Genomic DNA, 26226 nt, shown 5'->3' on the forward strand with positions numbered 1-26226 from the left:
CTCTAAGGAGCCATGAGAAATGGAAAGGGTTCAAAGCAAGAGAGAGGACACAACATGGTGCCTGGGCAGAGACCAACACAGCACTGTGTACCATTACATCCACGGGAACACCTGTGACACTGCATCTGCACAGACACCAGCATAACACTGTGCAACATTGTATCTACAGAGATGAATAGAACATTGTAACTATACAAATGACATTGTATCCACAGGTGTGTTCCAGAGTAACCTTGTGTAACACTGTATCTTTACAAACCTCAATTTCCACTTGATTGTGAAACTGACACAGCGTGAGCCACAGGATTTTCAACCTTAAAAACAAACAGATTTACACCACTGGTTAAAAGATTCTCAGTTCCTTGTAGTCAAATTACTCTCAGCTTGGGAGCAGAATCTGCAGACCCCGTTCCCCTGCAGAGGGCACTACTGAGCAGGCAATGCTCCTTCAGAGGGGGAGGCTGAGCCTTCCTCAGCCTAAATCTGAACCTCAAAACACGGTAATGAGCTGAGCTGAGCAGCAAAGCCACTTCTGTTAAACAGCCTGACTGATCTTATTAAATACACTTGCACCTGCTTGAGTGAGCCCTGCAAGCCCCCCGCTTGGCCCCCAGCTCAGGAACCCTCATCCACCTGACACTCGTCCTTCCCTGGCTGTCCTCCCCCCAGCTGTCCCCCTCCCTCCCTGGCTGTCCACCCTCCCTGGCTGTCCACTCTCCCTGGCTGTCCTCCTCCCTCCCTGGCTGTCCCCCTCCCTCCCTGGCTGTCCACTCTCCCTGGCTGTCCTCCTCCCTCCCTGGCTGTCCCCATCCCTCCCTGGCTGTCCGCCCTCCCTGGCTGTCCTCCTCTCTCCCTGGCTGTTCCCCCTCCCTCCCTGGCTGTCCCCCCTCCCTCCCTGGCTGTCCCCCCTCCCTGGCTGTCCCCCCTCCCTCCCTGGCTGTCCCCCCTCCCTGGCTGTCCACCCTCCCTGGCTGTCCTCCTCTCTCCCTGGCTGTTCCCCCTCCCTGGCTGTCCCCCCCTCCCTGGCTGTCCCCCTCCCTCCCTGGCTGTCCGCCCCTCCCTGGTTGTCCCCCCCCTCCCTGGCTGTCCGCCCCTCCCTGGCTGTCCCCAGGCAGCCCCAGTGCAGACCACACAGGCCCTACAATGTACTTGTCACTTCCAGCCCCAAGCCCAGGCCACCAGGACCCGAAGGGCCTCCTCCCTAGGCCTTCTCCCAGTCCCCACTCTCTCCTCATCACCCTCCCTCCACCTCCTGCCTCCGTGGCAGCACCACTGCCTCTTGAACGTCAGCTCCCACGTTGGCACCTGGACCCCTGTGTGCCTCTTGCAGCCACGCAAGAGGTGGGTCCTGGGTTCCCCTGTCTTCTCTGGGGTCGAAACGTGATGGTGATCACTGAGCTGACAGACAGGCGGGAAGAGACGTGCTCAGTTACCTTCCCGCCAGGGCTGAAGACAATTAAGTTAAGTCCCGGAATCCAGGAGTGTGAGAAAGGCCAGCCTCGTGCTGCAACAGCTGAATTAGCCTCAGGGGCTGAACCGAGCTGCGGTCCAGCAGCAGCGGGCCACGTGCTCCGCGTCCACGCTTGCTGCAGTCACTCGAGCGGGCCTGCGCTTTCCCGCAGGATGGGACAAACAAGACAGCACGGGGTCTGACTTACGCTCCGGGTCCTTGCCACGTCCACGTGATGGTGTCCTGGGGGCAAGAAAGGTGCGGATGAATCTGGACTGGGAACCCCGCATGTGCTGCGTCCCTCCTCCTCCTGCGGGCGAGCCCGCCTCGCCCCGCCCTCCACTCAGCCCACCTCGGACCCCAGAGATGCTGGTCTCCCTCATCGCTCACGTCCACTCTGGGGCAGGACAGAAGGCGCGTCTCACCGCCCCCGGGTCCCCCCAGACACGCTCACCTCTCTTCCCACAGCTGCACGGTCACCAGTTCCAGCATCCACCTAAGACCCAGTCCCGCCCCTCTTCCCACTGTCGCCCTCCTCCCGGTACGTGTGGCACCTGCAGGCTACGGCACGGGCGCCCGCTTTGTGTGCCTGACTCTCAGACATGCTCTGCAGGCCTTGCCCTGCCTGTCACCACCCCCCCAGCTTCACGATGCTGTTGGCAGCCTCCTTCCAACTCCACACCCACCTGTGCCCCCAAAGGTCCCCCTGCCCAGACTCTCAGTCAGAGACACTGGCAGGTCAGCCCCGGGCTCAGGAGGGAGCGGAACAGAGCACTGCTGGGCCACATCTCCCCCACCCCGTGTGTGTCCAGGGCCCCGTGGGGGCATTTCCGCAGCTCTCCATCTTCAGCCTCAGCCCTGTACCAGCCACCCAGGTGAGGACGGGGGTGACACGTGTTCCAATTCTCCCCTGACACAGGTCACATCACCAGCCTGGGCTTCCTTCTCCTGTAGGCCTGACACCACCTGGACCCCTCCCATGGCCCCTGGCAACCCCACTGCCATGGGGCCTCCCGCGGTCCCCGGCCAGCTCCCCCCGCCCACTGTGCAGGTCTGGGCTCAAACCCCAAGCAGCGAAAGAACATACGACACAGACTGTGAGCACAAGGCAGGCATCCTGCTTGGGCACAACCGAGCCGAACGCTCCAGAAGACCCAGTGCCGTGCTTCAAATAAGTCAAAACTTAAAGGGGGAAATCTAGAATTCCACACACTGATGGCGGAGTCTCCTTCTCAGAAACTGGCTAACGAACGCCTCTTCAGAGTCACAAGAACAGTCACATCTGCTGGTTCTGACTGGCCTCCGTTTCCTGGCCGCTCTCCTGGGCCTGTCCACACCCACAGGAACAGGATCAGTGCGCAAACCTTGGACCCGACAGGCTTGGCTGGGAAACGGGTGGCCCGAAAGCCCCTCGTGAGCACAGATGTCACAGGAATCCTGCCATGTCTGCACTGGCAACTCCAGAGCCCCCGGGCCATGCCCCGCGTTTCTCTGGCACCGTCAGAAAGACACAGTGGACAGAGGAGGCTCATGAACGAATCCACCTTTCATCCTCTGCTGAGTGACATTCGGTGGACCTGCACCCAGGAGGGCCGGGGCACGAGCCCGGGACCCCTCAGCTCAGAGGGCCCCACGTCCACTGAGGTACCTGCTGGAGGGGGTCACAGATGCACAGGGGAGGCTCGTCCCGGCCCCCCGGCCCATGAGACCGGCAGGACCTCTGAGTCCCAACGGCTGCCCCAGGCCTCCGGCCTTCAGGACGTAAAGATTCTCAATTTCAAAACATCCTGGCATGTGAGCTGGGCAGTGAGAGCGGCTGAGGGCACGGGAGTCTCACACCAGCACGTCCGGATCGAGACCAGCCACCACTCCCTGACCCACAAGAGTGGGACTTTGTGAGCGAGTGCCGGGGGAGGTTCCGGAACACCGGGGTTGACGGAAACGCGGTGCGCTGGGACGCCGCGCAGTTCTCATCCCCCGGGAATTTGCACGGACCCTTGTGCCCAGGAAAGCACACTTACCAGTCTGTTTGGGTACCGCAGAACAACGGGCTGGACGGGGACGCCCGGGATGAATGCGCCTGCGGGGGAAGGGACACCGTCTTACTTCTGGGCGGCAGGTCCTCCGCCCACCTTCGCGCGCGGGTCTCAGAACAGAACAGGCCTCTCCGCCAGGCCCTCCCAGTCGGTGGCCGGCGGTGCCCACGCGCCGTGCCTGCGTGGACACTCAGAAAGCCGGGGCGGCGGCACACAGGCACGGGGGCGCCTCCAGGCCGAGGCGTGCTGGCAGAGTGAGGGGCTCAGGGAGAACAGGAAATAAGAAAACTACGTACCAGGTTTGAAGGTAATCAGGCAGGTCCTGTTGGTACAAGTGCCTTCTGGAAAAATCATTATCTTGAAATGGAATAAAAAGACCAGCGTTAGGGGCGGGTTCAGAGCTCACAGGGGGCGATGCTCACAGCGCCTCTCTGACCGTCCGACCACACTCGGCTGAACAGGGCGGCGTGCCTGTGGAAGCGCTCACTGATCTCTCTGACGACTGGCTTTACTACCATCGGGAAGCAGCCCAGCTCGTGCCCCCATAGACGGCGGGGCTGGCAAACGGGTGGCGGTCCTGCCCACCGTGCGGCTGCTGCGAGGACTGGACACAGCTGCCCGGGGCAGGCACCCCACAAGCCCAAAGAGGGCAGGCGGGGAGCCCTGGCCGAGGATGGGGCCTCGGGCCGGGGTGCTGGGCCAGCAGCGCCAACGCCCACAGAACCAGCGGCTACGGCCGCCGTCCTCTCTGGGACTTCAGTTACTCTCTTGTGCTGACTTCCAGCGACGTAACTTAAGCGGAACCCTCCCCCGCGTGCTGGAAGGTCCAGCCGTGAGGCCGCATGCACTCCTGGCCCTGGAGGAAAGACTGCCTCACCCACAGAGCCAGCGTGGGCCCTACCAGGCCCGCCCGAGAGTCAGGCAGGTGAGCTGAGTGGAGGGCGTTCGACCTGCACTCGGAGGGGCAGCCAGAGCACCTGGAAGCCGCGGCCCATCCACGGGTGTGGGCGCCCCCAGCCAGGCCGTCGATGTCTTCTGAGCAGCCAGAACCCCACAGTTCTGTGGGATTTCCAGCTTCTCAGCGTCGGCTCAGCGGAAGACAAACAAGAACAAACCAGCTCGTGTCAAATGCGACCACGGGGAGTGTGAGCAGAGGCCCCGCCTCGCAGCCCAGCTCAGCCTCCCCGACGTCCCAGGGAGGCAGACGCTCCAGGCGAGCCCAGCGAGGGGTTCAGCAGTGCGTGGACACACCCTGCAGACTCACTGACTATTCGGACACGAGACTGTGCAGGGAGGCAGGGTGGTCAGCTCTTTCCAACTCAGAACGGACAAAAAGATTCATTTTTAATAAAGGTGATTTGGGAACTCGAGATGCCTGAGAACTGCTTTTCACTAGTTCTTTTGTTGTTAAAACTCCAGAACCCAAGCACCTCCTTGGATTTGCCACCTTGAAGGTAAAACGGAGCAAAACAAACCCCGCCTCCGGGAGGGCAGGCCTGCCCTCACACACCTCCTTTCTCCTCCAATCTCTAAGTTCCCGTTTTTAAGAATAAATCTGCTCAAAATGCGAGCAGGGCTGCGCACCTGTGGCCACTTCCCACCGGACTGTGCCCGCCTCTTGATCTCTTCCACTGTCTTCCTGCGGGAATCCTGGTCTGATCGGGACACGAACACGGGCCGGATGTACTTTATCAGAGCTGCAAGAGAGGATAGGGCACTCGGGTGGGGCCAGCGGCCAACGGGGGCCGCCCACGGCGACCAGGGAGACGTGAGGCTGCAGGTGCCCGACCACGAGGGAGTCGGGGAACCACCGAAGTCCCCTGGACTCAGACGACGCCAGGGAGCCTGACAACCCTCGGGGCCAGGAGTGACAGCTCCACAGATGACGCATCAGGAGAAAGAGACAGACGAGGCTGACCCTCCAGGGAGCAGAGAGCCTTCGGTCACCTGTGTCACCGGGGAAGGCGAGAAAGGCCCAGAACCAGAAGGGCCTGGGGCGTGTGGCTTGGACCCTGCCAGCCCCACTGTGGGTTGAGCTGTGTCCCTCAGAAAGACAGGCTGACGTCCTAGCCCAGGTGCCAGCTTCTGCAGATGTGGTCAAGTTAAGAGAAGGCTGTCCTGGACAGGGCTGGGCCTTCACCAGTGGCTGGTAACCCCAGAAGAAGGGAGAAGAGACGGACACCGAGGGAGAGCCCATGTGACAACGAAGGCAAAGACGAGAGATGCGGCCACAACCGGGGACGCCCGGAACAGCTAGGGGCCAGCAAAGGCTGGGGGGGGGGGCCCGGGACGGATTCTCCCTGGGAACTGACCTGCCCACACCTCGATTTTGGGCTCCTGGCCCCAGGGCGGTGAGACAGTGTACATTTCTTTCTATGTTAAGCTGCCCGGGCTGCAGCATCTGTCACGGCGGCCCCGGGACACTCACACAGGCCCTGTCCTAAGCGGGCGTGGCAGCCCAGGACCCCCTCGGCGAGGCTGGGGCGCCACCATTGAAGGTGGGAAGGCACTTCCGGGAAGTGAAGACTCTGACCCGAGGTGAGCGGGCCCCGCCCACCTGCCCCGCACCCGGCCCCGCCTCGCGGCGCCCAGGGCGAGCCTCGAGCTTCTTTCTGAGCACTTTTGCCACTGGTAAGGAGCAGTACTTCATGACTGATTTCTTGGAGGTCTTCCAAAAAGCAAAGAGAACACATTTTTTAAAAGAATAAAATTCCATGAAGCTGGCGCCACGGGACTCACAAAATCGAAGGCACATGGACCTGAGTGACGTTTTTTTTCTTACGTCTTGAAATATTTCGCTTGTTCGCCGAATTGGAACTGCTTCACCTTTCCTTGCCAACTATTCCTGACGCCGCTCAAAACGATGTGAGAAGGAAAGGGGGCTCGGGGGGAATAGCCCAGAGGGACAAGGGGACGGAGAAATAAGTGGCCGGCCGACCATCTCTCAGGCTTCTCACTGTCTGGCCCCGAGCACAGCGTCGCCTCCTGGAGGGCGGGGGGGAGGGGCCTGCAGACGTGGCCGGGGTGGGCTTTACTGGCCAGACCTGGAAGTCTCCCTTTTCTGTCTACATGGCAAAGACGGGAACACTGACGAAGAGGCTTTTTAAGCCTCTTGGATGAACTGGAAGCTGAAGGCAGAGAAGCAGAAGGGCTCTCTGGGCTCAGGCCGATGGGGAGCCCAGACTGTGCGTCTCGGGTGGCACCACACCGGTCCCCACCCTGGAGGACCATGCGCTCTGAGGACAGAAAGCAAACGCAGCCTCTGTACCGCGAGCCCCGAGCCACGTTTGCAGCAAGAGCTCGAACCCCCGTTTTACTAAAAGGAAGCGTGGCGGGCGCTGCCATCAGGACCTGAGCACCAAACTCCAAGAGTTTGTAAATGCAGCGGGCTCTACAGAGAGAAACCGGATGACGGAAAAATGGAAGAAGTCACCGGTCTGATCACTCAACTGGCCTTTATAAATCTAACTGTGAATGCATTTTGAATATTTTCAACAATCACCTCTTCACCAAAGCTGTGAGTTTTCAAAAGGTCCAAAAGTGTCATGCTTTATGGACAAGAGGGACGGCAATCACGATGGCTGGGCCACTGGGGGGCGCTCTGCACTCGGCTCAGGGTCAAGTCAGGGGTCAGGACGGCAGCGAGGCTCCCGGAGCCCTGCCTGCCTCCTGCCCAGACAGCCCTGCCCCTGAATCCACCCCGTCGTGCTCAGCGTGACACACTGGTCACCCGACTTGGCTCAGACTAACAGGAAGAGGGGCTGGTGGGCGAGGACGTGGGCAGCACAGGCCGGGCCAGGCAGGGGGCCGGGGGAGATGGAGCCCCGGGGAGAAGAAGCAGGCAACGGGTGGGCCGACCCACGAAGGGCAGCCGGAGCAGTGCTTTCTCGGCCAGGGCGCGGGGCGCGGGGCGCAGGGCTTGGGAAGGCGTCTTCCCTGAAGAGAGAGGGGCACATGGACGGCCGCAGTGCGGTGGACCCGGGGCGCCCAGAACCCGCGACGCGACCTCAGCTGGAAGAAAGGCTCTTTGCGGATGGACTTAGTGAGGGTCCGGAGAGGGTGTCACCCTGAATAATCCCACGTGTCTCTTTCACGGACACACACGGAGGAGAAGCCACGTGATGGTGAAGAGATGGAGAGGAGGCGGCCCCGAGCCCAGGACGCCTGGGGCCCCGGGAGCCTCTGACAGGAGCGCAGTCCTGGCGCCCCCAGGTGGCAGCTACAACTAACGCACTGGGACAGTTACTGAGCTGAGCCCGGCCTCTGGAACTTCTGTGTGATAAGGTAACGCGCTCTTATCAGAATCTGAAGAAGCATTTCAGCACATTACAGCCGAGGGCACTTGTGTGCTAGTAAGAAAGACCACAACGGTATTACAGAAGTCACAACAGAGAACAGGGATGCAAGGCCAGGCGCCGACTTCACGTGGGCGGATGTGACCTGTGTGGGTGCGTGCTGTCCTGTGCTGTGACCTGCACCGGCCAGAAGTGGGGGTTCCCTCCCAGCAGGATGGGGGCTCGCGCTCTGGGGCGGGGCTTACCCACTCCCAGTCGGGGAGGAGCTCCCTCCCTCCCAGTGGGGGGCGGGGGGCTCACTCACTCCCAGGGGGGAGCAGGGGGCTCACTCACTCCCAGCAGGGGGGGCGGGGGGCTCACTCACTCCCAGTGGAGGGGGGGGCTCACTCACTCCCAGTGGGGGGGGCAGGGGGGCTCACTCACTCCCAGTGAGGGGGTTGGGGGCTCACTCACTCCCAGCGGGGGTGGGCGGGGGGCTCACTCACTTCCCCATATCGGGATGTCTCTGCTCTCTGCCTTCATCACGATGGAGGACATTGTCATGGTGACGGGGATGGCATCGAAGTAGGAGGAGTGTGGTGCCAGGGTGAGGATGGCGGCCTCGGAGGGCAGTGCCTGCTGCCCCTTCACGGCCACGCGGTGGAAGCCGCCGGCGAACCACATGGTGCGCATGATGGCCCTGAGCAGAACATCCACGACCCTGCAACAGAAGCGCCACGTCACAGCCAGGCTGGCAGCGGACGCACCCTGATCCCCACAGCCCGGCAGGGGCCACGCCAACCCGAGGAGAACTGGGCCAGGGCCCACCCATCCGGCGCGTGGTCCAGGCCAGCCGGACCCGCCGCCGCAGTCACCAAAGCGTCCTGAGCAGGGAAGGAGAGGAGCTGCGCGCTCTTCCCTCTGGCTGTTTAAACATGTCTGGGACGACTCTCTCAGTCAGTCAAGGAAACCAAAGCTGGCTCTGCCACGTGGCACCCACCGCAGCTTGGACACGGCAGGGACCCTGAGGCAAAGAGTGGGGCCCATGGCCAGATCAGAGAGACGAGACTGTCAAGGGACTGATCAGCATTCTAAGCGTCTAAGTTTTCAATGGAAAATCGTCATTAACACCTAAAACATGTTATCGGGACGTGGAGGGGCAGTCGGCCGGGGTCAGGAGCAGAGACCTGTGGGCGAAACTCCCCAACCTCAGTTCCCACGGGCGGCCTGACGTCCCCAGGATGCAGGCGCGATGCTGTTTCCTGCCACGTGGCCCTGCGTGTGCAGCCATCTCGAGCCCCCTGTGGTTGGGGCCCATCCACAACAGGCCCAGAGCAGCCCGCTCTTGCCCAGGGTGATGCAGGCAATGGCAGAAAAGCCACCAACACGACGGAGAGCAGCCTGTGGGGGCCAAGAGGAGGGCGGCAGGGCTGGCCTCCACCACCTGGCCTTCCTGCGTCATTCTGGCAGAAGTGAGAGCGCGCACCCTGTCCCCAGTGAGCGCCCACAACCAGCCCTGCCCAGCTGAGGTTTGTCACCCTCTAGTGAGGGAAGGAAGAATTTTTAAAAATTAGTGAATTATGGACACTGAGTTAAAAAGAGACATTGTCCGTGAAAAGGTGAAACAGGAAGGAGAGAGAGGTGAGGAGGGTCAGAACAGAGAGGAGGCGGCTCAGGATGAAGCGGTGGGGCAGGGCTGAGGCTGCGCACGCTAGGTGGGGCTCATGCCACAGGGAGGACAGCCGTGCAAAGGCCCTGAGGCAGGGGCACCCTCAGTGGGGGACAGAGTGGGGAGGAGGACAGTGGGAGGGGCAGCACGTCTTGGGGGCCTGGTGGGTGCTGAAAGGCACTGGGGACGCGGATGTGGGCGCCCCTGCAGGGCTGAGCATGGAGGGGAGCTGTGCCCCGAAGCAGGTGTGCAGGAAGCAGGAGGGCAGGTGGCAGGCTGTTCCGGGAACTCAGGTGAGTGACAATGGGGGGTAGGCTGAGTGGAGGGGTCAAGGGCCTTCTGAGGGCAGTACAGGTGGGAGGCGTGAGGTGGGGGGTCCCAGTGAGGAGGGTGGAGGAGTGGCTGTAGCTACAACAGGTGGGGACATGGGAGCCAGCTGTCCAGTTCAGATGCGTTGAGCTGAGGTCACCCACAGACAGACAAGCTTGGCGTTTGGCGGGAGGAGAGCTGTTGGCTCATGGATGGTGGTCAGTGTCCCAGACCTGGATGAGCTCACCAGGAGAGCACAGGATACACGAAGTAGGGGCCGGGGGGAGGGAGAAGCAGTGATGGGGAGAGGTCCAGGTGGGGGGAGCCCCCGACACCTCGCCTGGGGCATGACTGTGGAGGGGCCCCCGACCAGGCGGGTGTGTGAGCCATGCAGCCCGGGCCCGGCCCACCTGGGACTTTAAGACACAGCAGAGAACACAGACCTGCACGTTTCAAATGGTTTTGCTCCGAAAGGGCGCTCACAGATGGGGCAGGAGCTGGCACTGGGAGGGGTGTGGGCTGGCCTGTGTGCTGGTGGGACCCCCAACCACCGACATCGGAGAGGGGCCTGAGCCTGTCCTGGAGCAGCGAGGAGCCCAGTGCTCAGTGCCGGGACAGGCCGGCCACTAGCAGGGGTGGTCCTGGCCGCAGGCAGGAGGTGATGCTGCGCTGCGGGGCTTCCCAGGGGCAGTTCCAAGCTGAGACACCGGGGAGTGGGGGGTGGGGAGGGCATCCCAGGAGAGCAGAGGAAAGCAAAAAGCAAGTCCAAGTTCGGGCTGCAGCCTCCTGTGTCCACGCGGCATCCCAGAGTCGCTAAGGAGACAGACTCAGATCTGGGGGTGGGAGCCCCACACAGCCACTCGGGCAAGCGTCCCCCCAGGTTCCTATGTTGAAGCCCTAAGCCCCCACCCCCCGCCGTGTGACTGGATTTGGTAAAAAGGTCCAGTGAGGTCCTGGGGAGGGGCTCTGGTCCAACAGGACTGCTGCCCTTATAAAAGAGAGAGAGGATGAATAAGAAGGTGGGTCTGCAGCCGGGAGGAGGTGTCACCAGGAGCCGGGTCTGCCGGCACCTTGATCTCTGACTTCTAGCCTCTAAAACCCTGAGAAATGAATCCCTGCGGTTTGAGCCCTCCACCTGCGGGACGTGGACGTCACACCGTCCTCCCAGACCGCGAGCTGGCCGAGGGCAGTGCCCACGGGAGCAGCCTGCCTGGCTCAGGGGTCAGCCTGCTGGCCGGGTTTTGTAAGAAGATGCTGCGGTTTTTACAACACTTTGTGTTTTGAAACATACAGCAAGTGTCTTTTATGAAATTGTGTCATTCCTCCTCTCACTGAAAACCTAAGATATATTTTTGAAAAGTCTGAATGACACTCTTACATTCAGCAAAAAGTCTCCCCAGTGCAGCATCGATCTACTCAAAACCACAGCGCTGTGCACAGTGCGAAATAAGGCGCCCCCCAGCTGCCTGCACGGTGTGTGTGCACGGTGCCTCCTAGTGCGTGTGTCCCACTCCCCGGACCCTGTTATTTCAAGCCAGTCTCCTCCCAGCCCCCCAGGGCTCAAGCCCAGCCGCTGCTGTCTCCATGTCTCCTCTGAGGAGCTCAGTGCCTGGTGTCTGTTCTCATCTCCCCGGAGACCCGGCCCAGCCCAGGGCTGCGCACTGAGCTCTCAATAAACACTGCTGCGTGGACACCCCGAGGGCTGCGCCAGGCGGGGGGGACTCAGCGTGCGCGACGTATGCAGCTGGGGTCCACACCAGGACACGTGCACACACATGTGCATACACACATGCTTACATGCACACGTACACAGGCACACAGACACAAATACGTGCACACATACATACACACAGACATGCACATACACTCGAATGCATATATGCACACACACATACTCAAACCCATGTGCACAGACACATGCACCTGTGCACACACAGAAAGATGCAGTCAGCCTCCACGGACCCGAACAGCCAGAGTTCCCAAGAAACTTAAAAAGCCCCGCATCTCCCTGCACAGGGCCCGCCAGGTGTGCACGTCACACACACGTCATGCGTGCATGTCACACACACACACGGGCACAACACACACATGCTCACGGGCATGTCAAACGCACAGCATGTGCGCACACCACACACATCACACACACGCACATGGGCACATCACACACTTGCTCACGGGCATGTCAAGCACACACCATGTGTGCACACCACACACGGGCACATCACACACGTCATGCGTGCACATCACACGTGCACGCGGGCATGTCACATGTGCACACCACACACTCACACACATGCACCTCACATACACACGCACACAGGCACCTGTGAAGTGGGCTGCAGCAACCCAACAGCTTGGCCGCTTAATTGCCCGATGAGACCGAGCACATTATTATCACAGACAGGAAAAGCCACGGGAGCCAGCAGGCGACGTGGAAATTGCCCTTCTCATCTGTTTTGAAAAGACAGACCCTGCGGTGTGAGGACCCCCCTCTGCGGGGGCACAGGAGGGCAGGAGCCCAGCCCAAGAGCAGAGCAGAGGGAACGGGGAGTCAGGTCACCTGTGAGTTGTCACAACCACAAAGTCTCGGCTTTCAAGCCATGGGTTCTCAACCCAGTGAAACTGAAATTCTGATTCTTATTTGGTCTAGATTTATTTTGTTTGATTATATATTTGATACGAAAATCATATTTTAGTTAAAACATACAAGAAACACCTCGAGGTAAAGCATGATTTCCAAAGAGCTTAGGAACCCAGCCCCCTCCCTCCCCGTCCCTCTCTCTCTCACTCACTGATGCATTCATGCTTTTGGGAGAGAGCTTCCTGCCCCCAGGCCAGGCTCCGCGCTGGGGACACATGGGGAGACGGTCTCGGGGCCTTCGGGCTTCCGGGGAGGAGCAGAGACCGAGGTTCACTTGAAACTGGGGAAGGTCTGAGAACATGAGGCACATCGGGACGGTGAGAGGCCCCAGGCTGCGCCCTGCTCAGTGATGGCTCAGCAAACCCCTGAACCTTAACCGGCCGTCTTCAGCCTGCACGTGGCTGACCGTGGCCCGCGGGCGGTGGAGAACCAACATCCCACAGAGATGCCATTTCCACAGCCTCTCAGGGGCACCAACGTTCCTGCAGCTCAGACACTGGAGAGGAAGGAGGGCCAAGCTGGTCCCTGTACCGTGAAGGGCCGGGGCCAGGAGCTCAGGCTTTGCTGGCCCGAGGGCTCGGCCACACAGCCTGCGATGGGGGCGGGGGCTGCGTCCCCATCAGGCTCCACTTGAAAACACAGGTGGCAGCTGGCCTTGGCCTGCGGCCCTCCTGCCACACCCCCGCCCCCGCACGAATCTAACAACATTTCTGTTCCAAATAAACCCTTCGCCCCTGTGACTGACCAGAGACGTGGACGGGGGAGGCCACCAGCGCCTGGCCTTCGCAGGACAGGTGTCCTCCAAGACGCTCAAAGCACTCGCCGAAATCCTTACAGCTGCGCAACCTTCCCTTTACTGAGGGCAGATACTACGAGTTAAAACCAGCGTTAGGTGTTCAAATACATGAGAAAGCGCTGTGACCTAATTTAGTATTTCGAGGTCCCTGTCGGGTCTGCAGTGAAGATGTGCCCACAGCCCGCCCCTCCGCAGGCGGCGGCTTATTCACGTTCTCTGTGTAAAAGAGGGCAATGCCTAGGTCTGTGAACCGGGGGGGACGTTGACCCTGCAGAGGCCAGGCCGGGGCCAGCGGGCGGGACAGACGTCGGCTGACGCGCAGCCCTGGGCAGGATAACACGGAGACACGGGGGACCTCTGCGCTCGGACATGCGGCTCGCAGAACCCTGGAAGGAGCCCCAGGCAGGACTGCGGCAGGGATGTGGCGGGGACCCTGGTGCTGGGCGGGGAAGATGGACTGGCCCACGGAGGGCTGGCTCTGTGACACCGGCCCTCGATCGGAGCCCCCACAGGCAGGCGACTTACTTCCTCCACGAGGCCAGGGGCTGTTCCGGTTCCCTCTCAGCGGATCCCAGCGAGGCCACAAGCGCCAGGGGCCAGGCCAGCAGCATCATGCAGGCGGCAAACAGCAGGCGGATGGGGAAGAGCGTCAGCGTCATGATGGTGACCTGGGGAGACAGGCCGTGTCACTGCGGAAGCGGCGTCCTCTGGGCCCCCTGGGCTGGCCCGCCCTGCCCGGGCCGCTGACCTCCCTCCCGTGGACAGCAGGGTGGGGCCAGCTCTGGACATCCCACTCGGGGTCCCTGGCCACGCTGCTGCCCCACCGGCCCGCTGCCTCCTGCAGGCACCCTGGGGGGCAGCATGGGAAAGGGGGCTCTCTCTCCCAGTGGACAGCGCTTGCCCACTCCCGGCGCCCCCACCAGGCAGCCCCCTCTCCAGGCCCAGCAGAGCCGCCCTGCTCCTCTGAGCCCCCCCGTAGTGCCCCCACCCCCACACACAGGAGGGGGCTTTCAGAGCACTGAGTGGCCATCTGTGAAGCGTCGAAGTAGCAGGTACAGCGTCGGCAAGAGTGAACCGTGGACAAGGGAGACTGGGGGTTCAGGGACTTTCCAGCCACAGGACAGGACAGGAGCCCAGCAGAGAGGGAGGTATTGAAGGCCAAAGGTCTGGTCAGGAGGACGGGGGTTGGGGGTGATGCACTGGGGATCAGTGGGGAGGGGCAGGTCCTGCAGGTTGCGGGGGAGGGAGCCACAAGTGCTGGGGGGTGGGGATGGACACACGGTTCAGCAGAGCAGCCGAGTCGGGGGAGGCCCGGGTGGACGGCAGCTATAACTCAGCTCATCGGTGCACAAAGTGACATCTGATTCCGCACGGGGGGCGGGGGGGCGCTGGGGTGGGGGCGGGGTGGGTGCTCCAGAACAACGTGTTTTGTGATGAACCCAATCTCAGGGGGTCAGCTAGAAATGGGGCAGCAGAGGGGTGACGAGACGTGAAACTCACTGAGCGCTGTGACCAGTAGACGCAGCTCTCTATTACTGCAAGGAAACACTCTCAGGACACGTAGGACTTGGTGCGGGGGAGACAGCAAAGACAGGGGAAGAGACCCAGGCCCACTGTGCCACATCGAGCTGCTCGAGGCCCCCGCCACCCCAGCTCACACTGCTGGCCTCTGCACCACAGGCCTGCACGCTGACCGCCCCCATGGGCCTGCGAGATTCTCCAGGGTCCCCAGCGAGGCCAGCATGGCCCAACAGGAGCCCGACTCAGGCCACATGTGCAATTGCACATTTTCCAGCAGCCAAATTAAAACCCATAGAGGTGATGAAACGAACTCAACGTGCGTTTAACTCAGCACACCCGAAGCAGCGTCCTTTCGGCACGTTCCCGGCACAGAAGTGCCGATGAGCCATTTCACGCTTCCCTCGTAAAGCCCAGGAAATCCCGTGTGTCTTCATCCCTCACACATGCCCACATTTTGAATCCCCAGCAGCTGAGAGGGGGCCCTGGGCCCGGGTCTCCACGTGTTGCAACAACGGTGATTTTTAACCTCCCTCCTCTCTGAGGGCCGGCTGTCACCCTGGCTGAACCTGCAGTTTGAACACGGGGTGGAACAGGATGGTGACACCAGATCTGTGTGGTGGACCTGGTGGCCACGTTTCCCGTTAAGTGGGGGGCTGCTCGAGGTTGTCAGAGGGCGTCCCTGCTGAGGGAATGCACCCTCCACCCCTGGTTTCCTAAGGGTTTGGTTTTGCCTTCAGCACGAGCGGGGCCGAATGTTACCACGTCTTCCCGTGACCCGCGGGGCCATCACACGCTTGTCTCCACGGCAGTCTCGGCTTTCCTGGCGTTACGACCTTGGTTGCTGGGCTGGAAAGCCACCTGCTATGACGTCTCTTTTAAGGACTCGGGTCTGTTTGCCCGCACGCGTCGGGGACAGTGGGCCTGGCCGTCACCCATCCTCGGGTGGGCCCCGCGGTCACAAGGCCAGACGCCAACACACATCAGAGGAGGAGCTTCTACAGAGCAGCGTTCTGATGGCCGCTCTGATGTCTTCTGACTGTTTACCTAGATTTCCTATTTTTCCTGAGTCACTTCAGCATTTTCTCAGGGAGAACATTCTCTCCGGGTGTCCCCAGCCGGCGTCTCCTCCCCACCCGGCTTCCTGACGGGCGTGTTTGCAGGATGACTGCCTGGAGCCGCTCCCGTGAAGTCGCGTCAACCCTGCCCTGACCCAGGGTGTCGCTGCAACACCGCTGCGCCTGCACTGCGGACGCGCTCCTCCTTTGTTCCTCCGTTTAGGGAACCGCGTCTGGACCCTCTCCTTGTCGCGCTGCGCCCTCCGCAGGCATCTGAATCGCGGCTCTTACAAGCACCTCTCTCGTCTGCTCTGCGTTCACTCTGAGGGTCTTTTTGACTTCTTGAGGGGAGAGCCTGGAGCATGACTTGCAGAAATATCTTATTTACCAAGACTCACATTGAGAAAACAGCTTTCTCGGAGTAACATTCTAATCCGACTCCACAAGCTTCAAACGTCGCCTTCCCTTCATTTTAAAATGCAGGTTAAGCATCACCTCCTGCTCCTTCCTTCCCTGTCACTTCGCAGTTCTGCTCGGAGGGAAAAGAGGTGCCGTCTGCAGACACTCCACCCCGCTGGGCCCCGCTTCTCGGGCTCCCGGCTCCGGGGAGGCTGTGCTGGAAACCCACACACCTGCGACCCCGCACACCTGCTCAGCGTTTCAACCCACTGCTGCCGGCTCGTCCAAGTTCAGAGCAGTTCCGTCACCGGAGAGTTTCCTGCATGTTCCCATAAGCAGACCCTGAAGCCGAGCCTGTGCCACAGACAAAATGAACGTGCGGCGAAGCAATGGCCCAGGCTCCCGGCGCCCACCACGCCCAGATCGCTCCCGAATGCTAGCGGACCACCCCCTACCCTGCAGCCACATTCCATGACCAGGATGGCTGCCACCACAAATGACGGCATAGAACAGGTGGTCCCAGGGGTTCCTGAGGCAGGACCCTGCTTCCAGAGCCCCACCCCAGGCCTCTGAGAACCGAGACTGTAGAGGGGCTCCTGGGGGCCCCGGGGAGGCAGCGCCCCACTCGGTCCCGACCAACAGGGAGGTGATGGCGAGTCTGGGGTGGGTGACCAGAGTCGGGGCAAGTACACTGCTCAATCTGCTGGTCCCAGAGGCTGGTCAGCAGGTGGGGTGCACTAGGCCACTGCATGTGGGACATCATGTGTGACCCCATGTGCACCTCGGGGGATGCATTCCTGCTCCCACTTGGTGTGCATCGGGGGAGAACACAGTCCTCGGTTCTGAGTTCCGCAGCAGGCAGGGAGAGGACGTGTGAGTGACCACAGAGCCTCTGACCCTCAGCAGACAGGCCCCCACGAGCCTGTCGGTCGGCCCTGCTGGCATGGAGGAGGGGGTGGGAGGCAGCGGTCCCAGCGCACGTGCCCTGAGGGCAGTGGAAGCTGCTTGGAGGGCCTGCACCTTCGGGAACCCACAGGCTGCCGGAGGGACTGGCTTCCTGAAATGCTTCCTGAGACGCTGCCCACAGCCTCGGTCCTGCACATCAGCATGAGCCTGGTCCCCTCGAAAGTGCCAGGTCAAACACAGGGAGGTCCCCGAGCCACACGAGGGTTTGTGACGCAATCCTACGGGCAGCGGCATCCAGAGTCTCTGCTGAGCTGCTCAGTTTAAACTGTTAGGGGGTTGGCTGCGAACACTGCCCCGTCAGAGGGTTTGACACAAGTCACCAGGACATGCACGTCCTCAGCGCATCCGAGTTGTCGGGCAGCCAGTTAAACCAGGTCTGAGGGTGCACAGCCACCCTCCCCGGGCATGTTTCGTTACGGGTCCCCAGCAGAGCTGTCCAGGCTCGGGTCAGCATTTCCTGCCAAAGGGACCCAAGGCTCCTGAGTGAAGTGGCTCCAGGTCCAGGTCGGGGTAAAAGTGTAGGAGGTGACCCTGGAACACTGGGACAGCCAAGGTCCCCGGACTCAGGCCCCCACGCAGAGGGGGCGATTGGAACACGGACAAGAACAGTCCACGCGTGACGTGACCTTCACACTGCACACCACCGCGACCCCATGGCGGGCACATGCACACATCCACACACACGCTCACAGGCACATGCCCCAGCCTCACCGGCCGCCTTTGGATGGCCCTAGGAAACCGGCCGAGAGCACAACAGGCTTCATGCTGTCTGTCCCTCGGGGCAGCCAAGGGGTGGAGGGGCTGTGTCCGTAGACCTGCCCACGAGGGGCTGGCACAGGCTTCCAGAACCCGCCCTCCAGGCACACTCAGATGACAGAAGGTCCTGCCCAGATGCAGATCAGCAGGCCTGCATGGCCGTGCGTGTGGGGGCCACGGAACACCCAACAGAAATGGCATCTCTCCAGTTCTAGACCAAGCCACCAGCTTCCAGAAAGCACCGAAGCCTGGGACACAGTCAGCAGAAGGCAGACTGGGAGACACAGACGCCCCACACGCACCGCAAGGAAAACAGCCAAGACAGAGCTAGAAGGGGGCCCTCTGATCAGGACGTGCCTGGGGCACCTGCTCGCTGACCCGCCCCACAATGGACACCTTGAAGCGGGCAGCTGGCACCTTCAGGGCTGATGATGGCCAGCGCGGGGTGGCCACTGCCTCCCGCGTGAGATGCAGGTGCAACGGGATGCTGTGGGTGAGATGCTGAGGTCTGGGCTTGGCTTCCGAATCACTGGTTCGGGGGGTGTCGGGGGCCCAGAGGGGCCCGAAGTGGGTGACTGCTGAAGCCGGGGGGTGGGGGGCTCGTTACACTTTTCTCTGCTTTGGTGTTAGGGGCTGAACTGTGTCCCCCAAACTCGTATGTTCAAGTCCTGACCCCCAGCACCTCAGAATGTGACTATTTTGGGAGGTGGGGTCTTCAAAGAAGAGATTAAGGTAAATGAGGCGAGTAGGGTGGCCCTAATCCCATGTGACTGGGGTCCCTCTGAGAAGCGATCAGGACACAGCCACGCACGGAGGGATGGCCGTGTGGGGGTACGGGGAGGAGACGGGGTCTGCCCGCCGGGAGAGGAGCCTCGGGAGGAAGCGGCCCCGTGACGCCCGGGTCTCCGCCTCCAGCCTCGAGGACCGGGAGAAAGCAGCTCTGTGAGGCCGCTCCCCGGCCCCGGCTGCGGGGCCTCCTCACGGCCGCCGAGCGAACGCGTTTGCCGTGTGTTTGAAATTTCCTGCGGTAAGGACTGTGAAAGTGACAGTGCTCGTTCTGGGTATAAAACAGTCACCAGTTCACAGTGAACTCACCAGGCCCACTGGGCACCTGCAGTGACAGTGCCGGCTCGGACCCGCCCGCCGTCACTCCTTCCCTGCCCCGGCCCCCAAGGAGCTGGAATCGCCCACGTGCAAGCCGGTCCACGTGCCTTGTGTTTCACGGCCGACTGGGAACCCTCAGGGCGCTGCTTCAGAGACAACATCTCTGGAGTGTGTGTCGCCCCGGTCTCCACCCACGCGGTGGCTGTGCCAGGCTGGGCCACCTCGCCCTCCCCAGAGCGACGCCAGATGGAGGGACCTCGGCCAGCCATGCTGGGTGCTGACTCAGCACGTGCGGCCAGCACGGCACAGGGGAGGTGCCAGCCGCCGTGTGACGGCAGCCGGGAACCCACTGAGCCATCAGCGCCATGCTGGTGGACACAGGGGAGACTCCGCTGGAGGCGTGTTCCAGCGCCAGCGCTTCAGTCACGGGAAATGGCCACCACTGCTCCAAAGGAACGGGAGGGGCGCCCACAGACAGACGGGTGGGAGCTCCCTCCCTCCTTCGTGCAGGAAGAGTCAGCGCACGTGGGGCCTGCCGCACACACGGACGGAGCCCGCCCTGAGGCCACAGCCTTGGCCGCTACCTCCTTCTCAGAGCTTCTGACAACCACGCGGATGGAAGCAGAAAGGGGCTTTGCTCAGTCGGCCCACGGTCACCACTAACCAGCCTCGGCCGGAGGGGAGGCTGGTGAGCCGATAAGGCAGGGTGGACGTCGGCTGCGCTGGCCCCGCAGTCCCGTGGCTGAGAGCGCAGCAGCCCTGCCCGCAAGGAGGCCGAGCACAGGCGCTTGGGGTTCCAGGGGCAGCTGCAGCTCAGGCTGGGCCTCCTGGGCCCGCCCCTCCTGCAGGGCTCCATGAGGGCCAAGCCACATCCCCCGCCCTGCGGGAGGGAATCGCCCCAAGCCTGTGCGGTCACCGGGGTAGCCGGCAGGCCCCACCATCAGGGAGCTGCACACACTGTCGCAGCACCCGGGGAGGCTGCTGAGCTCAGCGTTGCTGGTGGCAGCAGAGCTGGGTGCCACCCAGGGATGCCACCAGGGGACAGGTGCGCTGGAGGTCACCTGCGTGACAGACCCAGGGGCCAGCCAGGGGAGGAGCTGCAAGTTACATGAGGCACAGAGAACACAGCCCGAGATGACAGTCAGCACAAAAGATAAGACACAAAACAGGACTGACATCACCCATGTCTCCAAGCCACTTAGACTGCAACCTGAGCCAAGCGTCCCTCCGGGATGGCAGCGCGGGGTGAGCACGCGGAACGTGGACTCTCGCGGGTGTGGGGGTGCAGATGGGGCCTGGAGTGAAGGGGGTGCTGCCAGCCCAGGGAGCACGGGGGCAGCGCAGGCACCGTGTGCCGGGCTGCGCTGAGCGGGTGCTGGCAGGGCCCAGCTGCAGGGGAGCCAGAGATGATGGCGCTGATGGAGGCGGGGAGCAGGGTGCAGGCCACGCCCCAGATTGGAAACCCCCACAGTAAAGGGGCTGGGTCGCAGGAACCGAGGCCAGACCCCAGGGTCAGCCCCTAATCAGAGCAAAGCCTAGGCCGTAGGCGCGGCCAGCAGGAGACGGGCTGGCGCGGGGGGCTGGGGGACAGGTCCGAGCCCCCTTCCCTCTGTGAGAGCCCGCTCATGCGCGGGCATGGGCCTGGCGGGATGATGCCCCCTCTGTGCGCCCAGCCTGCCCAGGGCTCCAGACGCACCAGCGGGATGACTGGCAACCCGCCCTCCCGGACCAAACCAGCCCTGAGCTGACCCCGCTCGCCCGCCCCTTGGACACACACTTGGGAGCCACCTCGGTCTCTCACCAACTCCTATTGGCTCCACCTCCAAAACACCCAGAACCTGTGACCCCTCCCCTCCGAGGTGCAGCATGGGGACTCCGCGGCCCCTGGGGCTCAGCGTTCTGTGTGGCTGTGGGGTCAGCCCTACCCCCACTTCCTCGCCAGCCTCCCTCCTCTCACTGTGCCTGCACCTCCCCAGGGACAGTCCTTCCCCAAATTGCTACAGGGCGGGTTCCAGAACCTTCCCTCACCTTGGCCACAGAAAAGCTGCACTGACGGGTACACCGGCCCTCACTCTCTGCAGACCCCGGGGGATCCCTCCCGAGATGGGTCAGCTGGTGCCTGGGTCAGGGGAACAGGGCTCATCTCTGGACCCAAGCACGGGTAGGGTCAGACATCAAGGGAGCAGGACTCTGGGGCTGGTCTTGTGCGTCCCTGGGACACTGCTCTGGTCACCTCCAAGCGGTCCCACAAGGAGCAGAATAGGGACAAGACTCGCGGATTCTGCAGAGAGACCTCCAGGCACGTGAGATAAACAGGAACAACTTGCCCAGGAAATCAGTTTCTTTTTTTGGCTGTTACTTATAAAAAAAATACAAAGCTGGCTGTTTTTAAGAATCTTGATTCAGAGTAAACAGAAGGTCCTAAAACTGACACCTGAGGCCTGGGCAGCCTCGCACAGACAGGAAGTGGGGCAGAGCCTCAGGACGCGCGCAGCCTGCTGGACGCGGGGGCGAGAGGAAAGCGCACACCCTGCTTCACTGTGCTTTCTAAAGAAAGGAGACTGGAGAAGGCACGGCCACCCTCCCGGGGCCCCGTCAGCCGGCCCTGCCAAGCCCTGCGTCAAAAACGCCGCCGCCACACCTCTGAGCTCGCGGCTGCACAGGAGCAGCACCAGCCCTGGACCCGGCATCTCAGGTGCAGGCCCAGCCAGTCAGCCCAGAGAGCCTCCGCCCTCCGCTCCCCCGAAGGCAGAACACCTTCCAGCCCTAATCAGATGCTACTTTCAAATTGGAAACAAACAGTCGTTTGCACAAGTAATTCGAATAGTTAAAATTCTTGAAAGCAAAAGTGAAACAGAAAAGGCTGGCACTCTGCACGGTCACTGTTAGCTCCACCTGTCACACACACATCTGCTCTCGAGAAAAGTCCCCTCCTCACGATCAGACAAAACCCCGAGTGTGGCTAGAAATCCAAGAGGCCGACGGCGAGAGTGGAAATGGCCGGCTGGGCCCGGGGGCGCGGGTCATGCCCGAGGGCGCAGGCTCACGGCTACTGAGCGTTTTGTGTTGGGGGGTATCTGGGCTTCTTTGGTATGATTTGTCCATTTCCATAAACCCCATGCCCAGATTCACACTGGACTGATTTGTCTTTTTCTTACTAACGTGTGAATGTCTTCCTGACTTCAGGCCCTGGCTACATCGCCTCTGAGGGTCCCCACCAACCCGAGACTGTTAGGAAAATGTGTGCCTCCGCTCAGGAAAACTTTCCTTCCAGAGCCCATGCTCGCTGCTGTATACAAGCTATTTCTTATCTCTCCCACTCAAATCTAAAATTAAATATAGCTTTTCCAGAAGAGCTGTTTTTTTCTTTCAAACCCTCCCGCAGCCCCAACATCCCCATTGTCCCCGTCATCTCTATCCAAGAGCTTTCAGATCAAATCTTGGCATCTTCCACCCAATCTGGAGGCTTCTGCAAAATGAGGGTGTCTTTCAGTAATTCGCTGAATTGACAGTTCTGTCCTGCAGTCCAATGCACAGCGATTTTCCTCGACGACCACAGTTACCGTTTTCAGCACACCGCAGCTGATGGTGTGCGCTGTGCCTGTGCGGCTCTTTGTGGGGTCAGACCACCCTGTTCAAGGCAACCCTAATCCTGACGCCCCACCGCCCAGGCACGCCGAGACCCTCGGCACCAGGCCTGTCTCCTTTCAGCCAGGGCCCGAGGGCTCCCAGGAAGGTTGGAGCCTTTGCACCAGCTGATCCAGCCCAGCTCGGGCCTGTGTCCTGCCCCAGCACTCGGCACTGCCAGTTTCACAGGGCTGGTGTGCGTAGGTCCCTGGGGCAGCAGGGCCCACGGGCCACAAGTGGAGACAGAAAACCAACCACAAGGTCAGCGGTCAGCACAGAGGGGCAGCTGGGGGCTTCCAGGAGGATGCAGCAGAAAGCACCGGGGCCCCCGAGGAGGCCGGGCAGAGCTCTCAGTCCCAGCTTGAGGGCTTGGGGACACGTCAGACATCTTGGGACAGCGGGAGCCACCTGCCACGTGGACTCAGAGTCTCCAGGGCAGCTGAGAAAGGTCCCCATCACGACAGGTAGGTCAAGATGGAAGGAAGTGCATGGGGGCAGAGGGGCGCACTTCCAAGCAGAGGCAGGTCTGGGCCTGGAGATGTGGGTGGGCCAGGGGGCCAGGCAGGGTTCACTCTCCCTGGCCCTCCTCAGCCCCCCTCCCACACACTCAGTTTTATATAAAACGTCCTCTTTGAGTTTTCAGGACCCTCTGCTGGAGACAAGAGCTCCGTCCCTGGGGTCCTAGTGATTCCGACCTGCCGCTCCCCAGCCTCCAGGTTTGAACGTCGCAACGAAGCGACCCTCAGGCCGGAGGCCCTCCTGCGGCCCCGCCACCCACCCTGGAGAGCTCAGGGCCGCAGGTCGGGGGGTGGGGTGGAAATGCTGGAAGGCGTAAGCTCTCTCTCCTGGCTGGACGTCCCACCAGAGACAGGCTCAGATCCAAAGGTGGGAGATGGCGCGGAAATTCGGCAACACCTGACCTACTTCCTCCAGCATCTCACCTGTGGGGCCAGGACACCTGTAATTACACGTCCACAGAACGGAGCTTTCAAGGCACCAAGCTCCCGCTTGCAAAAATGGATGCAGGGGCTGTGAATTCCACAAACCAGCGCAGAGGCTTGGGCAGTGACCGAGGCGGGATGGGCAGCGTCAGGGGCAGGACCTGGTGCACGACGCAGCCTTGTCGCTGAGAAGGTCTGGCCGAGGGGGTGAGAGGCAGCGGGGCGGGCACAGGCCAGGCACGGAGAAGGCCCATCCTCCGCCCGCGTCCACAAACACACACCAGGTGGCACCTGAGGGAACACCCGAGCCAGTGCCAGGGCCAGAGGTAAAGGCTCGAGAGGCATGGACCCTGCTCCCCGGCCGTGGCTGCAGCCCCGCTCGCTCAGCTGGGAGAGCGCCCAGAAGCCAGACCCACCCTGGCTGCGGCTCAAGGAAATCCCTTGTCTCCGGGGCTCTCACTACAGGGCTGGAGTGAGAGAATCTCGAAATTCAAGAGCAGCAGCGCTTCCTGCCGTCCAGTCACTTCAGCAAATACCCTCAGGAAGTGACAGGCCTGGGGCCAGAGAGGGTGTCCTAGGCTCCGGGCTGTGAGACCACCACCCCACTCCCCCCACCCCCAGTCCCGGGCTGTCAGGGCTCCCAGCTGCAGGAGAACCTCTCCAGCTACAGGCAGCCCCTATCTGGGCACCTCCTACCCCATGGCACCCTCAGATAGGAGAGCATCCCCAGAACATCCTGCCTCAACCCCCACTCCCAGTGGCTGGAGGCCCCTCCAAAATTCTGGGTCCAGGGCCTCATCTGTGGGAAGCCCCAGGGAACATCCTAGCCCCACCCCCTAACTGCAAGGAGTTCCCCTCACCCACACCCTGGCTACAGCCCCCAGCTGTGGGAGTCCCCCTTTATCTTCGAGGAGACCCTTGGGCACATTCTGTACTTTCCAGTGGCAGGCAGCCCCCCAGAGCTTCCCAGCTCTGCCCCCAGCTGCAGAGAACCCCTGACCCACCAGTTACACTGTGGGGCCAGGCTGGGACACAGGGCCCCTGGTGCTGGTCAGTGGAGCAGGGGTGGAGAGCAGCCTGGGGCAGCCTACCCCCTGGCTGGGTGGTCATTCCTTGAGCACAGCGGGGAAGCATGGAGATGATCCGTCTGACTGCTCCTTAGAATGAAAGCACAGGTGCGGTTGAGATGGACTGGAAGGGGGCAGGCAGCTGGGAGACCACTGCACAGGGTGGGGCGGCGGCAGAAGTAGCCCCGACAACCCTGAGACCCCTCCACGCTGGGTGGCTGTAGGCGCTGACAGCAGCAAAAGGGAGCAGTCCAGCTGGAGACAGACTGAGCTGAGGGGGCCTGCGGGACCGCAGGAGGGTGCGGGGATGGTAAGTCACATGGCACAAAAGTGACCAATGACTCCCCCCTGTGGGCGAGAAAGGTCTACTGCTATAGAGAGGGGGGTTCTGTCACTTGCTCTGTGCATGAGACGGTGGGGGGCTGGCCTGGGGGAGTGAATGGACCCCAGTGTGAAAGACCCCCGCTCTGGGGTGGGCGTCCAGTGCCTGGCCCACCCCCGCACGCCCACTGGCTAGGGCACAGCTGCGCGCAGGCGCTGGGCGCAGCAGGAGCAGCAGGTCCCCGTCGAGTGGCACACGCCAGCCCTCACCTGCTGGACCTGGCACGAGACACACTTAGGGAGCCCTGCCCATGGCCCCATCCTCCGGGTCTGAAATGTGAAAATTGTGAAAGATGTTGTTTCAAAAGTTCTTAGGTGGCAACTAACTTTTTAGGGAAAATAAGTCACTCCTCCAGTGCCAAGATGGAAATATGGCTTTCCGGAGGAAAAAGGCCGCAGGTCCAGGCACCTGAGCTGGCCTCTCACAGGAGCACAGGGCGAGGCCAGCGGCTCCACCCGGGACGGTCCAGGAGCATCACCAAATGCAGCGAAGCCAGAAGCCGGGAGGCCAGCTGCCACTTGCAGGGCCTTTAGCAACGTTGACAACACCCCAGCTGACGATGCTGGAACGTGGTCAAAACACCAAGGAACATGCGCATCAGCTCTAATGCAAGACGTGGCACTGATGGCTGAGCGGTGACTTGGGCTTTAGAAGGACAAACCCGCCACCACATTTAAACATGCTTCCAAGTGCACACTTTCCTCCGGGCTCATCTCAGGATCACTCACAGCTGGAACGGAGATTTCCACTGCAACACCAACCCCGACCCCACGGCAGACCCACGAGAACTCGGCAGGGCTCCAGCCCCTGGGTCTGACGGCAGGGTGAGGTTGTGGGAGAGGGGCTCACAGAAGCTGTGCTGAGACTCACCGGGCAGGGGAGCCCCAGGTACTTCCTCCAAACTTCCCACCGCCTGGCGCCCTCTGGGGTCGGGCCTGTGGATGGCAGGGTGGGCAAGGCATTGGCTCCTTCAGTGGGGCTCAGTGCTCCCTTCAGGGACAAAATCCTGCGTTTTTAACATGAGAAGTAACCAACCTATATGTCCACCGACAGATGACCGGGTAAAGAAGCTGTGGTGTATTTACACAATGGAACACTGCTCAGCTATAAAAAGGAATAGAATAATGCCATTTGCAGCAACATGCACGGACCTGGAGGTCGTCATTCTAAGTGAAGGAAGCCAGAAAGAGAAAGAAAAATACCATATGAGATCACTCATATGTGGAATCTAAA

General features: G+C 61.5%; 1 protein-coding gene across 5 annotated transcripts in view; it reads right to left on the reverse strand.

Annotated features, from left to right (window-relative positions):
- LPCAT1 (lysophosphatidylcholine acyltransferase 1) overlaps nt 1-26226 on the reverse strand; it is a 43550-nt gene that overhangs the window by 13404 nt on the left and 3920 nt on the right. Inside the window, exons 1-9 of one of the 5 annotated variants that reach the window (XM_032469539.1) lie at nt 13701-13728; nt 13125-13235; nt 8969-9161; nt 8267-8481; nt 5071-5183; nt 3783-3843; nt 3472-3530; nt 1659-1693; nt 260-314 (exon numbers count right to left, since the gene is read on the reverse strand). In XM_032469539.1, coding sequence (XP_032325430.1) covers nt 260-314; nt 1659-1693; nt 3472-3530; nt 3783-3843; nt 5071-5183; nt 8267-8481; nt 8969-9078 — 648 coding nt within the window. In that variant the 5' untranslated portion in view covers nt 9079-9161; nt 13125-13235; nt 13701-13728. Of the gene's footprint in view, nt 1-259; nt 315-1658; nt 1694-3471; nt 3531-3782; nt 3844-5070; nt 5184-8266; nt 8482-8968; nt 11888-12530; nt 13064-13124; nt 13236-13700; nt 13844-26226 lie in introns of those variants that run through there. The other 4 variants (XM_032469533.1, XM_032469522.1, XM_032469530.1 and 1 more) reach the window with 4 other exon arrangements.

The sequence above is a fragment of the Camelus ferus genome, chromosome 3, assembly GCF_009834535.1.
Source record: "Camelus ferus isolate YT-003-E chromosome 3, BCGSAC_Cfer_1.0, whole genome shotgun sequence".
Lineage (NCBI taxonomy): Eukaryota > Metazoa > Chordata > Mammalia > Artiodactyla > Camelidae > Camelus > Camelus ferus.